Source organism: Malania oleifera, chromosome 4 (genome assembly GCF_029873635.1).
Source record: "Malania oleifera isolate guangnan ecotype guangnan chromosome 4, ASM2987363v1, whole genome shotgun sequence".
NCBI classification, from domain to species: domain Eukaryota; kingdom Viridiplantae; phylum Streptophyta; class Magnoliopsida; order Santalales; family Ximeniaceae; genus Malania; species Malania oleifera.
Window position 1 is genome coordinate 99939616 of NC_080420.1, and position 15261 is coordinate 99954876.

General features: G+C 36.1%; 1 protein-coding gene across 5 annotated transcripts in view; it reads right to left on the minus strand.

Moving 5' to 3' along the window:
• The window catches only part of LOC131153553 (uncharacterized), a 142831-nt gene that overhangs the window by 20942 nt on the left and 106628 nt on the right, over positions 1 to 15261 (minus strand). For all 5 annotated transcript variants that reach the window (XR_009136258.1, XR_009136259.1, XM_058105936.1 and 2 more), the window contains 5 exons: positions 14140 to 14211; positions 3246 to 3317; positions 3089 to 3153; positions 2883 to 2985; positions 2645 to 2776 (listed from right to left, as the gene is read on the minus strand). Coding sequence is in view for 3 of the 5 variants with exons in the window: in XM_058105936.1 (XP_057961919.1) it covers positions 2645 to 2776; positions 2883 to 2985; positions 3089 to 3153; positions 3246 to 3317; positions 14140 to 14211 (444 nt within the window). In the remaining 2 variants the exon portion in view is untranslated. The remainder of the gene's footprint in view (positions 1 to 2644; positions 2777 to 2882; positions 2986 to 3088; positions 3154 to 3245; positions 3318 to 14139; positions 14212 to 15261) is intronic.

Genomic DNA, 15261 nt, shown 5'->3' on the forward strand with positions numbered 1-15261 from the left:
AAATGTTTTGAAACTGTATCGTATTGTATGGTGTTATGTTTTACGTAAAATAACACTGGTATGCCACACACTAATATAACCTGTTTTCTTTTTTACTAAGAGGTATCTCGCCTCGAATGTATATACAAATGTTTTCAGGTCCTTCGGGTAGCTGAAACTAACATCCTAACATCCGGAAGCGAGGGTGTCGTTTAACTACAGTTAGTGCCTGGATAGGTTCGAGTTTTGTAACCGAGTTATCGTGATGGTTTTTGTAGACACCCGGAGTATGTTTTGTAATTATGAGAATGTATATCCTAGTGTTGTATAGACTCTGGTATGGTATGTTATATGGATAGATTGAACAGTTTCTGCTGTGTATTTGATGAGTATGGATGTATATGTGTATATTTTATAGAGCTTCCGTATACCCCACGGGGTCGGACCCTCTTCCAGTATTGTATCATGTATATTTAATTGATAGAGAGACAAGTTAGGTTACTATTTTCACACCTAGGACCCATCTGCGGGTTCGGGGCGTGACAGGATCACTCTGTGTTTTATCGTCATACTTTATCAACCAGGATCCTTCTTATTGTGTATGTGGATGATATTGTAATTATAGGTCATGATGATCAAGGTATTTGGAGCCTTAACATTTTACATAGACTAAATTTCAAACCAAAGATTTGGGACTGTTAAAATACTTCTTGGATATAGAAGTATTCAAATCTCGTACGTGAACTGTTTTGTTAGAGAGAGAGTATGTTCTTGATCTGTTGGATAAGACTAGGCTATTGGGAACCAAATCGGCTAATATACCCATGGATCCTAACAATTAGTGCTAGATATGGGTGATTTGTTGCCTAATCCTGGACGATACAAGATATTTGTTGGAAAGTTGAATTATCTCAGTCACTCGGTCAAACATATTTTCCGCAACAAGTTTTGTGAGTAGATTTCTATATTCTTCGAGGACAAGTCATTGGGGCATAGTAAGTCATATCTTAAGATATCTCAAAGGTGCACCTACAGGAGGTCACTATAGGGTCACACTTATATTCAAGGATATACAAACCTAGATTAGATCGGGTCGCCTTTTGCTCAAAGACCCACAATTGAGTAATGTATTTTGGTTGGTGGTAATTTGGTCTCTTGGAAGAGTACGAAGCAAACTGTGATGGCCATAACAAGTGCTGAGTCAGAGTATAGGGCTATGGCTCACACTACTTGTGAACTTGTTTGATTGAAGAACATGGTGGAAGAATCAGGTTTTCTAATCCGGTTTTCCATGAGTGAACGACATATATTGAAGTTGATTGCTAATTTGTTCGGAAGAAACTTGTGCAGAAGTTCATTACTACCACTTCGATGAAGTCCAATATGAAACTTCTTTGTCATGTTTACCAAAGCTTTGGGGGGGGGGGGGGGGGTACTCATGTTAAATTTATTTGTAACAAGCTAGTAGCATATGATATCTTTGCTCCAGCTTGAGGGGGTGTTAATGGTTATTTTAGTCATTAGAATTAATAAGTGTGTTAGTGTTATGTTAATTAGTGACAGTTAGTTAGGGCATTATGGTCATTTGAATGTATTTGATGTGCATTATAAATAGAGGGAGAAACTATCTTTATGTTAGGTCATTCATTTAATAAAAAATCTCAACAATAATAAAAGATACGAAAAAATTATAATTATTCTATTTTACTATTATAATTTTAAACTCACTTTTTAGTGCTCGAAGAAGAATCCTATTGTACATGACAATTGAAAAATGATAAAAATAATTTCTTTGAATGACATTTTATCTTTTATTTTTCAAAATTTGAGAAATTTGATGGATATTATTATTTTAATTAAGTTTTAAAATAAATAATTTTAATTAAAAAATTTATATAGAATGAACAATTTAACCCAAAAAGACAATTGTGGATATTCAAGTACAGGAGAAACATGTTGTGACAACAACTGAAACCATAAAATCTGGTTTCTAGTTTTTGCAATAGCTAACACACTGCCATAACCTGTTTCTCATAAAGAAAACAGAAAAACACAGAAGTCATATCAACCAGTAAATAAGCTAATAGGTTCCTGGCCAGCAATGTATATCATGTGGCATGCTATGCCAATATGGAAAAACATATAACTTGGAGATATGCAAAGCAGTCATTTTATATGACAAGATAACTTCACTTAGCATCACTTGCCAAAAGTTCTGCAGAACAGGACGCGTTCTTCTAGAATGACACTCTTTTGCTACACATTTTGTGCATACGCATACATAATGGTTTATACATATACAAAGTTTGTGTGCTCCCTATTGGACTAATCAGTATCACGTATCCATACATAATTAAGCATCATGCAGAGAAATCATAACAAGCTCCATTTTGAATTATACAAAGAGAACATAACGTGGCTCAACATGTGTAAAATATTACTGAATACTAATAATGAAAGTCTAAAAAGCATTGATTTCAGACATAAATATTGATGGACTAGATTTTATGCTTCTTAAAGTTAAAACTCTATACCCTTGTTTAAATCTGCTATTTAACCATTAGAAAGATAACAAAAGAAAGTTAATACTTAATGATAAGGGCTTGCAATACACCTACTAATGGAATGAATACAGGATAGGAAAATAAATTAGCATATTCAGTACCTCATGCTTATAAACTTCAAGAAAAATTAGAATGGGATCCATTACAGAGAATCCCATCTCATAAACTGCCTTCTGTGTACGAGGTTCTGCAGAACTAGCAGCTCCACGAAGCCGCTCTAACAAGCAACTGACCTACAGGACATCCATGAAGTTATTCAAGGACTGTTTTTTGGGGATGTTTAAATGAATAAAGAATACACACTGATAAAGATTTTGTCACAGGTATTCACTATCTTACTGAAAGAATGACATCTGGTTTGTGAGCAACATCTTTGAGGTCATTCTTTCTGGATATTTCTACAACATATGCAGTCATATGACACATGAGGTCCCGTACATACCTTTGAGAGAGAATATTCAGGCATTAGACCATCAAAACGTAAAATTCAATCAATAAAATAACATGAGCAGAAGGGATGAAAAAGCAAATTAAAGTAAACTCACTGGTTTGATGCTTCTGCATTTTTCATGCCAGAAGCTGAAAGGACAAGTGTTTGTGCCAGAGATCGCTGTAACAGGATAAGGATTTAAGGACAAAGCTGACGCCACTCAACCACAGGAAACAAAGATACCAGAGTAAGGAAAAAATACATTTTTTTACCTGGTGAGAAGAATTCAATGAGAACAAGGTTCTACCATTAGCAAACACATTTGCTAGATCACGCCACGAATCCTGCAGGGAAAAATAAATGAATACACACACACAAACATACACACAGAAACAGCCTGGCTCAATTAACAATTACCATATACAGCCATATATATCACATAAAGAATTATAGGATGCTCTACTGGGGATAATATCTGAGTCTGCTCTTTAGTCTCTACTCTACCATCAAAAAGGATGCAGATGAACTACAAGTTCAAAGATCAGGCACAAAAAAAATCTAATGGCATATGTTTTTGGATGTGTTTTGAATGGATTATGAAAAGTATGTTGCAGTACTTTGCATGCTTAGAACTGAGCTTTTATCGACTCATATAAGACAAGAATAGGGATGGGGCCTAGGACCAAGTGAGGAACCATTCTTTGAAATTTAAACCTTCTTCTGGTCATTTGAGCTTCAGGAGTTTATGGAGTAGATCAAAACCAATAGTAGGTCTTTTCCTAGTACGGACTTGATGTTTTACAGTAAGTTTGGGAAAAAGCCTGATGAAAACAAGTTTCGGATTCTGTCAATGACAAATTTTTCTCCCTTGGATGCCCTGAAGTTCTGGGAGTATAGGCATCAGAATGGTTTAGGTAAAATTGAAGGATTTAGAACTGCCAGTGTTAAAAAAAGGGAATAAAGGCAGAGGTTTTTCATAGGTATGAGGTGGACTTGGGGACAAGTTGTGAGAAGGAAAATTGGATTCTGGGATCATTTGCAACAGTTCTCTCTCTGAGTCAAGGGAAGATTTGACACTAAGATTCATCATCTTCAGAGTCTCAATAGTTGATTGCCACAAACACATTGATTCAATGTCAGAAGCTTCCTTTCCAAGAATTAAAGAGATTTGATTAAAGACTTTGTTTCTTCTTCTTTGGACAATTCTTAGCAAAGTTGCCTTTCTTTCTGCAGATAGAATATTTGTCTGCATTCTTAACTCTGAGCTTGTACTTAAGGAATTTTTCAAATTTCCTCTTCATTCTCTTCTTTAATTTGTATTTCCTGAGGAGGGGTTTTTTTTTTTTTTTGGCTTAGACAAAAGCAATCTTTACCACCATGGCATTATATGAGAAGATTTGGCTGCTCGCATATTGCACCTTGCCATTTCCCTGTGAAGATGATGTTGTCAATGAACTTCTTCTAGTTGCACAATTTTTCCAGAGCAATGAGGGAGTTTTGGTAAAGTTCTCTGGCCAAGCAAGTCTCAAGTGCAACTCCTTTATTGTTTAAGAGCTTTGACGTCTCATCTCCCAAAGGATCCGATAAAGAGTTGGGAAATTCCTGTTTTAGGTTTATGTCATCAATGCCATTAATGGCATAGGATCACTTAGCTATCCAATTGTAATGCTTTTCTAAGTCCATCAGTTTAAAGGAACAACATCTCATCCTCAAGTATGCTTCTCAGGCCTAGTCAGTGTAGTGATATACATGTCCCAAGAAATGGATATAGACATAGGATAAGTCCCTCAAGGTTCTGGACTTGTCTGACTTGGAGTCGCTGATATTTCTCTGAGATTTATCCACCATTTTTGTAACCTGCCTTGGAGCCTTGCTACGAATTTTGTCAACGAATTGTTGCAAGGTGGCCATGGGGTGCTGCAACTCTGCTATACACCACGAGAACATTTTATATTTTCTATCGTGCCATTGATAAGGTGAAACACCTCGAGTAAAACCTTGTTTGGTATTAGTTGAGTTATGGCAGTGCTGGGAGAGCGTTTGGTGATTCCTTCGCTAGGTCTTTAGACGGTTCCGTGCGTGGGTTCTTGCATGAACATCTCTTGTTCTTCAGACTTATGAGAAAAGAAATCTTCTAAAGAGGTTTCTTGGATTTTGGAGAATTGGGATGGTTGACAGATTCTTAAGAAATGAGGAGATTTTTCAACGGAGAGACAATCAGGTTGGAATTTGGAAGCTCCAGCTTCGGAATTGGGTATTGATGGTTCATGCATTGTGGTTAGTGGCCTGGCGCTTGGTTCAAATTTTTTTAAGGCTCGTATTGAGGTTTATGGAGGGATGAGTTGCTTGGTCTGAAGAGGTTGATGGTAGGATCAAGTGTGGCTAATGATTGGAGTTGTTGTGGTTGCTTTTGGAATGGATTTGTCGTTGGTGGTAGAAAGGAGTCTATAGATGACAAGCTTAGGCACATGTGGACGGGAGGAAACTTCTATCATTTTTCTTGCTCAAGGGCATCAGCTTCAAGTGTTTCTCTCTCCTTTTTATTTCTGGCAATAAGGAGTGAGGCCGATTGAGGCTTTCGACGGGGGTAGCAATGGTGTATAATTCTTAGTCTATATGATAATATGATCCTAAACCCTTGAATAAATTTCAGATTGTTATTGGAACTTTTTCATCATCGCCCGTGAGAGGCATTTTTTTTTTAGGCTATTTGCCCGAGTATTTTTATTTGAGCATTCAAATTTTCTGCTTGCCAACTTAGTGGTGCTTCAGCAGCAGAGTTTTGCCTTATACTGCCATTAGGTTGTCTGGTTGGAGCTGGGTTCTTGATTTTCCAGCCATGCTTGGCATCTTGTTGAGAGAGCTCAAAATCTTCCAATGGAGGGAAGTCTTCCAGGTTCAACATAACACATTCAGGAAAGTGTAGCTGAACTGCCCAGAGAGGGAGGTTTTTGTTCTTGTGTGGCTGGCTTAGATTGAGCTGGTGTTTCTTCGTTGATGACAGAGAGAGATTTCTGATATTATAGGGGTAAATAGGGTTTTGGCAGCGGCTGGAATTCGGTAGAAATATGCTTTGAGTTCTTGATTCTAGCTCTTAGGTAGAGGACATAATAATTAAACTTATGGTCCTACCAAAAGATAGACTTCTGCATCTCCTGTCTCATACCTCTCTTTCAGCTGCTGGCTTGCTGCTGAACAGATTTCTCTTTTTCTTCTACTTCACGGAGTGTCGTCATCATCACCTTCATCATTATGACATGGTACACATGTACAATCTGTATCTGAATTCATGATTTGAAATCATAGACCCGCTTTGCATCTGCCCCAAAATGGGAAATTGCTGGTGCAACATTTGTTGATTCCATTATTTCATGATTTTGAAATCATAGTCCTAATTTGTTTGGTTCGGTTACATCAATTTCTAATTCTGGCAATATTACCTCAATTCCTTCTATTTTCTCTTTCATCTGTGTTATATGTGCCTAAATTTCCCTTGAAACCTGCTATCAGTCGGTCAATTAACCAATTCTCATAACTGTTAAGTTACCTTTTTTCATTCTCATTGTGTTATTCAGGATCTTCAGACAAAGAAGAGGATTGATGGAGGACTTGAAAAGGATGTCCTGCATTATCAGTTAATCAATTTTCTAAGTCTTATAATTGCTCAGTGACCTTCTTTCATTCTCATTATGTTATTTAGGATTTTTAGACGAAGAATAGGATTGGTGGAGGACTTAAGAAGGATGTCCTTTATTATTTCGATGGTGGTCATGCTTTGTCCAATTCTTGTCATACAGCTTCTTCAATTTCTACTCATGGTGTCACTCTTGATTAGTGGCATGCTCATTTGGGAAATCCATACCATCAAACACTACAAGAAGTTTTTCCTATGTTCAATTTTGTTACTCGTTTTGAGTGTTCTACATGTTAGTTGGGAAAGCATATTAGGCCATCTTTTCTATCTAGAGTCAAGTCTCGTAGTAAATCATTGTTTTCTCTTATTCATTCAAATATTTGGGGTCCATGTAGAGTCAAGAATTTGATTAGTCATCAATATTTTGTGTCCTTTTTGGATGATTTTTTGTGTATAACTTGAATCTATTTGTTAAAAGATATGTCTTAGTTTTTGAATGTATTTACTCAATTCTACCAAGAAATAAAAACTCAGTTCGGCATTAATAGTCAAATTTTTCGATTTGATAATGCACTTGGATTTGTTCAAAATGAGCTTTAGTCTTTTTGCTTGGCCAAAAGGATTATTCATCAAACATCATGTATACATGCACCTTAGAAGAACGGAGTAGTTGAAAGAAAAAAAAAAAAAAAAGACATTTATTTGACATAGCATGGTCTCTACTCCTTCATATGCATATTCCTAAAACCTTTTGGACCGATTCTCATCTTACAACCTATTTTCTACTCAATAGGATGCCCTCAAGTGTTCTAAGGGGACAAATTTCCTTCTCTATTGTGTACCCAGAAACATCCATGTTCTCTGCTGTCCCTTGTGTATTTGGATGTACATGTTTTGTTCATGTGACACATACTGGTCAAGACAAATTCTCTCCTCGTACTGTTAAACGTGTCTTTGTTGGGTATTCAAGAAGTCAAAAAGGATATCGATGTTTTGATCCCCACACTCATAGGAAATATGTTAGTGCTGATGTCACTATTTTGAGGAGACACCTTATTTTTCAAGTGTCGTGTCTTCCTCGGATGAATCAATTTTTGATTCCATCAATGATTTATGGTCCCCCCTCTCATGTCGATCCTCCTATTCTCACCCTTATCCTTTTCGAGAAATCTTCTACCCCTCTTCCAATTCCATTAGTTATTGATCCAGATAAACAACCAATGGTTTATGAATGACAAAAGGAAGCACAAACATAACTACCATGCAAGCGCTTCCTCTGCCCATCACTATTTCGAAATTTTGGTTCTGGAGATCCATCCCAATGTGACTTGGATTTGCCCCTTGCTCACCGGAAAGGTACTCGAACATATGCTTTGCAATCCTTAGTTGCTTATCCTATTGCTCATTATGTTTCAGGGCTTTACCTTCCTAGTCTTACGTGTTCTTTTGCCTTGTCTATTTCCTCAATTTTTGTTCCTTCTTTGCATGTTGAAGCACTTGCTAACCTTTGGGTGGAAGCATGCAATGGATGTAGAAATGGATGCCTTGACCACGTGAGGGACATGGGACATGGTGGATCTTCCCCCTAGTAAAGAGTTAGTGAGGTGCCATTGGGTCTACACCATCAAATATCTTCCCAACGGCTCTATCGAACAGTTTAAGGCTCGATTGGTTGCCAAGGGGTACACCCAAATGTATGATATTGATTATTTTGAGACTTTCTCCCCTGTCGCTTGATTAAGCCCCCATTTGGAACACTTTAAAGATAAGTACTTATTACAAAAAAACTTAAATTAAGTACTTTTGTTAATAAGTACTATTTGTTTTACACCTAAAAGAGTACTTATTAGTACTTTTCCAAATTAATTTTCTATAAGAAAAATAGTTACTTTTTTGAATAAAGTATTTTTCTGGAAAAAGTATATATTTTAAAAAGGTACTTATAGTAAGTAATCTCTGATTACTTTTAGATTAGTACTTTTTCTAGAAAACTTCTCTATAAGTGATTCCAACTGGTGCCTAAATTCTGTTCGTGTATTGATCTCATTGGCAATTAATTTTGATTGGCCTTTATATCAATTGCACGTAAAAAACGCCTTCATGTATTGAGATTTGCATGAGTAGGTATACATGGAGCAACTTCTTGCGTATGCTGCTCAGGGGGAGGATGATAAAGTATGCAAGTTGCATAAGGCCATTTATGGTCTTAAACAATCTCCTCAAGCCTGGTTTGACAAATTTAGTGTTGTATTCTCTACATTTGGCTTTATCCAACTCTACTTTGATCATTCAGTTTTTGTCTGCAATACGGAGAGAGGTGTGGTACTTCTAGTAGTTTATGTTGATGATATCGTTATCACTAGCAGCGACCATAGTGAGGGTTGCAGATGTTAAGCAGTGGCTTCAAGAAAAATTTCAAATTGAGGACTTGGGTATTTTGCATTACTTTCTTGGTATTGAGAATGTACAGTGTTGGAAAGGGTTGAATGTTAGTGAAAACAAACAATGAACTTACAAAGTGAGACTGGTTTGTTGGGAACTAAATCAGTTGATACTCATACGGACCCTAATGTGAAGTTGTCTAGGGATGTTGGATTAGACTTTGAAGACAAATGTCAAAAAATAGGCAGATGGTCGGCAAGTTGATCTACTTGACTGTCACTATGCTAGAAATATTATTTGCAGTGGGGGTGGTCAGTCAGGTTATGGAAAATCCCAAACAATCACATTGGGATGCTTTGTAGGATTTTGCAGTATCTCAAAGGCTCTCCCAGAAAATTTTTGATGTATAAATGTGATAGAAATTGTGAGACTGGGATACTCTGATGCAGATTGGGTTGGATCTGTTGATGATTGAAGGTTTATTACTAGATATTGCACATTTGTGGGAGGTAATCTTCTCACTTGGCATAGCAAGAAACAAACTACTATAGCAAGATCTAGTGTTGAAGTAGAATCTTGAGCTATGACATATACTGTGAGTGAGCTTTATGTGGTTGAAGTCTCTTATGTTAGATACAGGATTCTTGGTAATGAAGCCAATAAATGTGTTTTTTGATAATTGATAATTAAGTTGCCATTTATATTGCTAGCAATCCAGTGTTTCATGAGAGGACAAAGCAAATCGAAGTTGACTGTCATTTTGAGAGGGATGTTGTGTTGAAGAAGGTTGCGAGGACTCCCCTTGTGAAAATATGTTGATCAGTTAGAACATGTTTTTACGAAGCCTATATTTAAGCCCGCCTTGTCTAATGTTTGTTACGAGTTGAGGTTAGGTGATATTTATACACCTCCAGATTGAGGGGGAGTGTTAGAAGACAATATTGTATTTTAATAATTAGATTGTGTTAATGGGGGTATTTTGTCATTAAGACTTCATTATTAATAATAATATATAAGAGGGCAGACCTGGAGCTGTACATAGACTCCAGAAAACCGCTGCTCAGTTTTTTCCTCTTTCTCTTCCTCTTCTTCTCTCCTCCATCTCTAACTTTACAACAGTTACATTGATCAATTTTTTTTCCATTGTTACTATTAGGAATTGTAAAATATGCCATGGAGAATTTTTAGGGTATTTTTGTTCTTTATAATTGTAATCCTTTTTAAGGTAGACTTATGATAGGATCAACTCAGTTGAATTAAGTGGGAACATGTTCATTGCAATATTTTAGGAAGAGGAAAGATTTGAAAATTAACATATATGCTTCTAAGTTGGTGTCTACTTATGATTTTTATACCAGATATACAATAGAGGAAAATAAAAAATGGAATTTTTGTGTGTTTTAACAATTTTTATATTTTGTTTTATTTTATTCCTGGTAGTTAGTTCATTGCATTAATTGGGACATGAAAGTTATGCTTGTACTCTCAAATTCCTTATGCATGTACGCTTCTTCGGCTTGGTTCAGACGCATTCTCAGATTGCCTAGATATCACATCCCTGAGGGTGATATGATGTTTTTAAATTTGTTGAAGAAGTGTGAATATAATGGAGTCTAAACAACAGGCAACCAAGTGCTATTGTAAGCTTGATGGATGATGTGAGTCGCCTATCTAACCTCCCCTTGGCACTACACTTGATTATTGTATTATGATAGATTGATGGCTGTTTGGAATCTTGATCAATATAAATATAAAGTGTTTTGAGAGAACATGCTTTGAAAGAGAATTATATTATGTGCAGGTTGATTAATTAATTGGAGGTCAATGAATTGAAAGGATAATCAGTTCATTTAATGCAACTCTTGATCATGGAACAGAAATAGTTATAATGAAAAAATATCCGGTACCTATACGATGAATGAAAATTTTGTCGCTGTCAATAAAAATTATTACTTCATTATTTTTTTTGGGTAAATTGGAAGCCCACATTTGGCCTAGGCTACAGAATGGGGGGTAGCACATCTCCCATTCCATACCCTTTCCTACTCTAAGATCCTGAGATCTCTAACATGGAAGATCCAAGCTTTTACCACTGGCTGTCCCCGAAGGGGCATGTGAAATGGCACGTGCTTCATCACTAGTAGAAACAAAAAAACAAGAGACATCAAGCCAATAACACACTAACTAATCACGCCAGAAATCTGGAAGCACAGTCCATTGAAGCAGGCAGCAGTAAAGGCCCATAATGATGCAAGAAAGCCAATCCTACCCCAAAGGAGCTTCAAATGCAAAGAATCACTACTAAATATGCGAGCATTTCTCTGTAAGAAAGTGCTCCAAACCACTGTAGAGACAACACTATTCTTACTCCTCTGAAAACCTCTAAAAGAATTAAGCAAGAGACTCAAGGAACCTAGACACACCCAACTTTTCATGAAAGAATCCAAACCTGTTCCACAAACTCCATGCAGCAAAACAAACCAAATAAATAAACCGGGAAACAAAAAAAAAAAAAAACCCAAACAAACAACATCAATAAAGAATCTGCCCCATCACTATCAAAACACATAACACAAGCATCTTAAGATAAAGCCTTACGAGGGCTCTTAATCTGCAATAGCTTCTTGGTTTAACTCTATCAAGGGCAATCAACCAAACAAGAGAACTTGGAAGGAATGTTAGCTTTCCGAATTCGATTAACAAGAGGAAATGAAATTGGAGGAGTGAATCACAAGAAAGAAAGGATTTACAACAACACACACAGAAAGATCCAAAGTTCAAACCACGTTTCTGACTGCTCTTCCTTTTTAATTGTGATTTTTCATAAATAAAATAAATGAAACCGACAAAGCGTAAGCATGTTGAACCATTGGAGAAATGTCAGAAATTAAATAATTTTTAAAATTGTAGACACATTTTTGAAGTGCTAGACAGGTGCCCGAATCGTAAAGGTCTTCTCTAAAAACTGAATATATATATATATACATTCAATTTTAACAACCAATAACTCAATACACAAATTATTGAATTTATTAAAATAGAAAAGAAAGATGCAGTACAATTTGACCAGATTTCACACCCAGCTGAAGTAAGAAATCTAGCTATTATCAGTTCCGACAGTGTTGTCATATAAGATAAATAATTGAACTTAACCAGATTGAAGAAAATCATGCACTTTGATAACAGTGTCAGGTAAACATAAAAGCATTCTGATTCCACTCTCAGGGCTGCATACCAGAATTTGGCAAACCACCGTACCAAAATATTTCTTAATTCTTGGGCAGCATGTTGTTTGTATCTTCCTCGATTCATACCTTATGCGCCCAACTTTATTAATAGATTTTTCATGGATGCTGATTGTTTTGCAGGGGCTAATAGTAATGGTAGTAACTGTCTTGAGCCCGTAAGTTCAGAGCCTCCTGAACATAACTATGTTAAGCTAAATTTTTTATGGGTCTGCTAAGCCAGCTTTGTCTTCAATTGGTTGGTCACCAGAGATGGCCAGTGAAGACCTATTTGTGGAGGTCTGGAACAAATAAGGAAACCAATGATCCCTGTCATGAATGCAAGGCTTTATGTCAAGGCCTAATCGCAGCTAGGGATAGATGTATTCTGACACAGATTGAAGAAAATCTTAAGATGGTTATTAGCTGCTTACTCAAGAAGAGTAGGGTTACATGGCAACTATACCCTCTCCTTGGGGATATTAATAATTTGTTGGATCAAACTAATTCTATTCGTAAGTTTAGAGTGAAAGTTGTTGATTTTTTTATTTTTTTTTTGGCTAATTTGGGTCATGCTTTACTTGAATATGGACTTATGAGTTTGGTAGCTGATGATAATAAGATGTTGGCTATTCCTAGATTTATTTCTTTCAATGTTTTAAAGGCAAAGACATAAGGTAAGGCATTTTTACCCTTAAGAGACTAGGAATACGCCTTAAGGCATTGGGGCATAAGCCCTTTAAGAATTTAATTTATAGATAAAAACATGAAAATAAATTACATATATTTTAAAAATAAAGGCAAAATTAAGAGAAGCACAAGTGTAATGTAAAAAAAAAAAAGTTAATTTGCATACTACTTGTTCGCCTTTCAAAAATTGGCAACTTGAATTCACTACGTAAATCATGAGAAGAGATAGTTATAACATCACAAAGTTCAAATTGTTTTCAAGGTTTAAGATACTCTCAATTATTTTGGATAGGTTGTGGTTCAAGAGTTTTAGAAATCAACTCATGTTATGACATTCTTCTTATATAAACATGGAGTTAAAATTTTCTCGAAAAAATCTAACTTAAGAATCACACACCCAAAATGCAAATGCCTCAACTAAAAAGGTTCAAAAGGCAAACTTGTTGTACAAATAAGTAAGCATCAGTACATTAGCCTTTTTCTGATTTGGTATTTTAGATCGAGCATCAAGGCGTTTTAGGCATGCCTTGCTTTGAGGTGCGCCTCGATTGAGCCACTATAAAGCACTGATTCCTTTGCATAAGCAATGCCTAGCTTCTTCATGGGTGCTTCAGCAGTGCTGATGTTTGACGTGCACACAAAAACATGAAAGACACCCTTACAGGAGTGTTGAAGTTCACCACAACAGTGTCTTTGAAACAAAAAATTATAGGGCATTGAAAAATTGCACCATATGAAGCTATCAAAAAAATGCTACAGTCAAAATAAAACTTGAATGAAGAAATTTTCATTCCTGTCCTCCTTCCTAAAAAAAAAAAAGAACTAAACCACGGGTAAAACCAGACTTTTGCATTTTTTTATTAACTTTTCATTGACTAAATATATTGGCCTGGTAAGACAAGTAGTTTCACAGCATTCCAGGTTCAATCTTTACAATGGATTGGCTACGAAAAGAAAAAATAGCACCCCCAGCTTTTAATTATTTGGAGATCAAAGTGTGGCTGCATTGAGCAGAAAGCAACAAGAGAAACCCCCAGCTTTTAATGTTTAGAGGTCAAAGCTTGGCTCTACTGAGTAGAAAGCAACAAGGAAAAAAAATGATGACTGCTAAAAGAAATATAAAAAGGCTCTGTTTGGAGATCAAAGCTTGGCTGCATTGAGTAGAAAACAACAAGAAAAACAAGGGGAAAGGGCTTGCACACAAAAATCCATAGCATACTTATATGTTTGACTCACCAGTGCAAGGAGGTGAACACAAACATTCCTTCGCCGAACAAGTGCCTGAAGTAGTTGGCAACAAGTGAGTTCCTGTCAAAACCGCACAGAGCATATAACACCTGACAATCTATATTCTTCAGGATAATGAAAAATATATAAAAAAAAGTACTTGGAATATAAAATATAAAATTGAAAATTTGAATCATTGCATGAATTTCAGATTTTCATTAACATTTAACATGCAAGTTGGGTTCATCAAACCAACAGGGAGGAAAAAAAAAAAAAAAACTTAAAAGTAAATTGCACTCAAATACTCAAATACTCAAATCCTAAATAATAAAGATTTGTAAAATTCATCAATAAATATAAACATTAAAGTGGAAACCTAATTCCAAGTTACAGCATTCTAGGCAAGAGAGGACTACCAGAGGCACAAATTCTATTGCTTCATCCACACTTTTTTTCCCCAGAAGAAGAGCCAATTTGCAATTTGATAACATGGTCCAACATTAGAGGGAATGGGGTGGAATAATCTTAGATGCCTCTTGCATATGGTTCATACAGTTGGAACTCAGGTCACTGAGCCCTCGAGGATTCTAAGTCGGTGTTGGCTGTTTGAAACTAAAAGGGGAAGGGCATAAATAATAGTATCCTGCACAATGCCTACTAATAGAGGATTAGCTATCAATATAGAATGTAGCTCTCTGTGAGCTATTGAGAAATGATAGTACAACAAAAGTTTGCAAGGTAAGCATGTGGTAGTTCATTGTTATAGAAAGCACAATTGCCACAACTTAGTAACCTGGCACAGCATCTTCAATAGAAATAAATTTAAAATATATGCTTCTCTCTACAGCAGACAAATATATGCACAAAAATTCAACAGCCAGTGGACATTGGAGATGCTGAGACTTTCTTTAGTTCACACCTGCAGATTTTTCTCCCCAGGATATTGAAAATAAGTGTCACAGCCAAAGTGTGTGGGAGGTCATTGTCATACAAAGCACAACTGTCACAACATCGGTAATCCAGCATAGCATCTTCAATTGAAAATGAACTTAAGAGATATGCTTTTCTCAGTACGGTAGGCAAATATATACACACAAGTTTAACAGCCAACAATCAATGGAGATCAGAGCT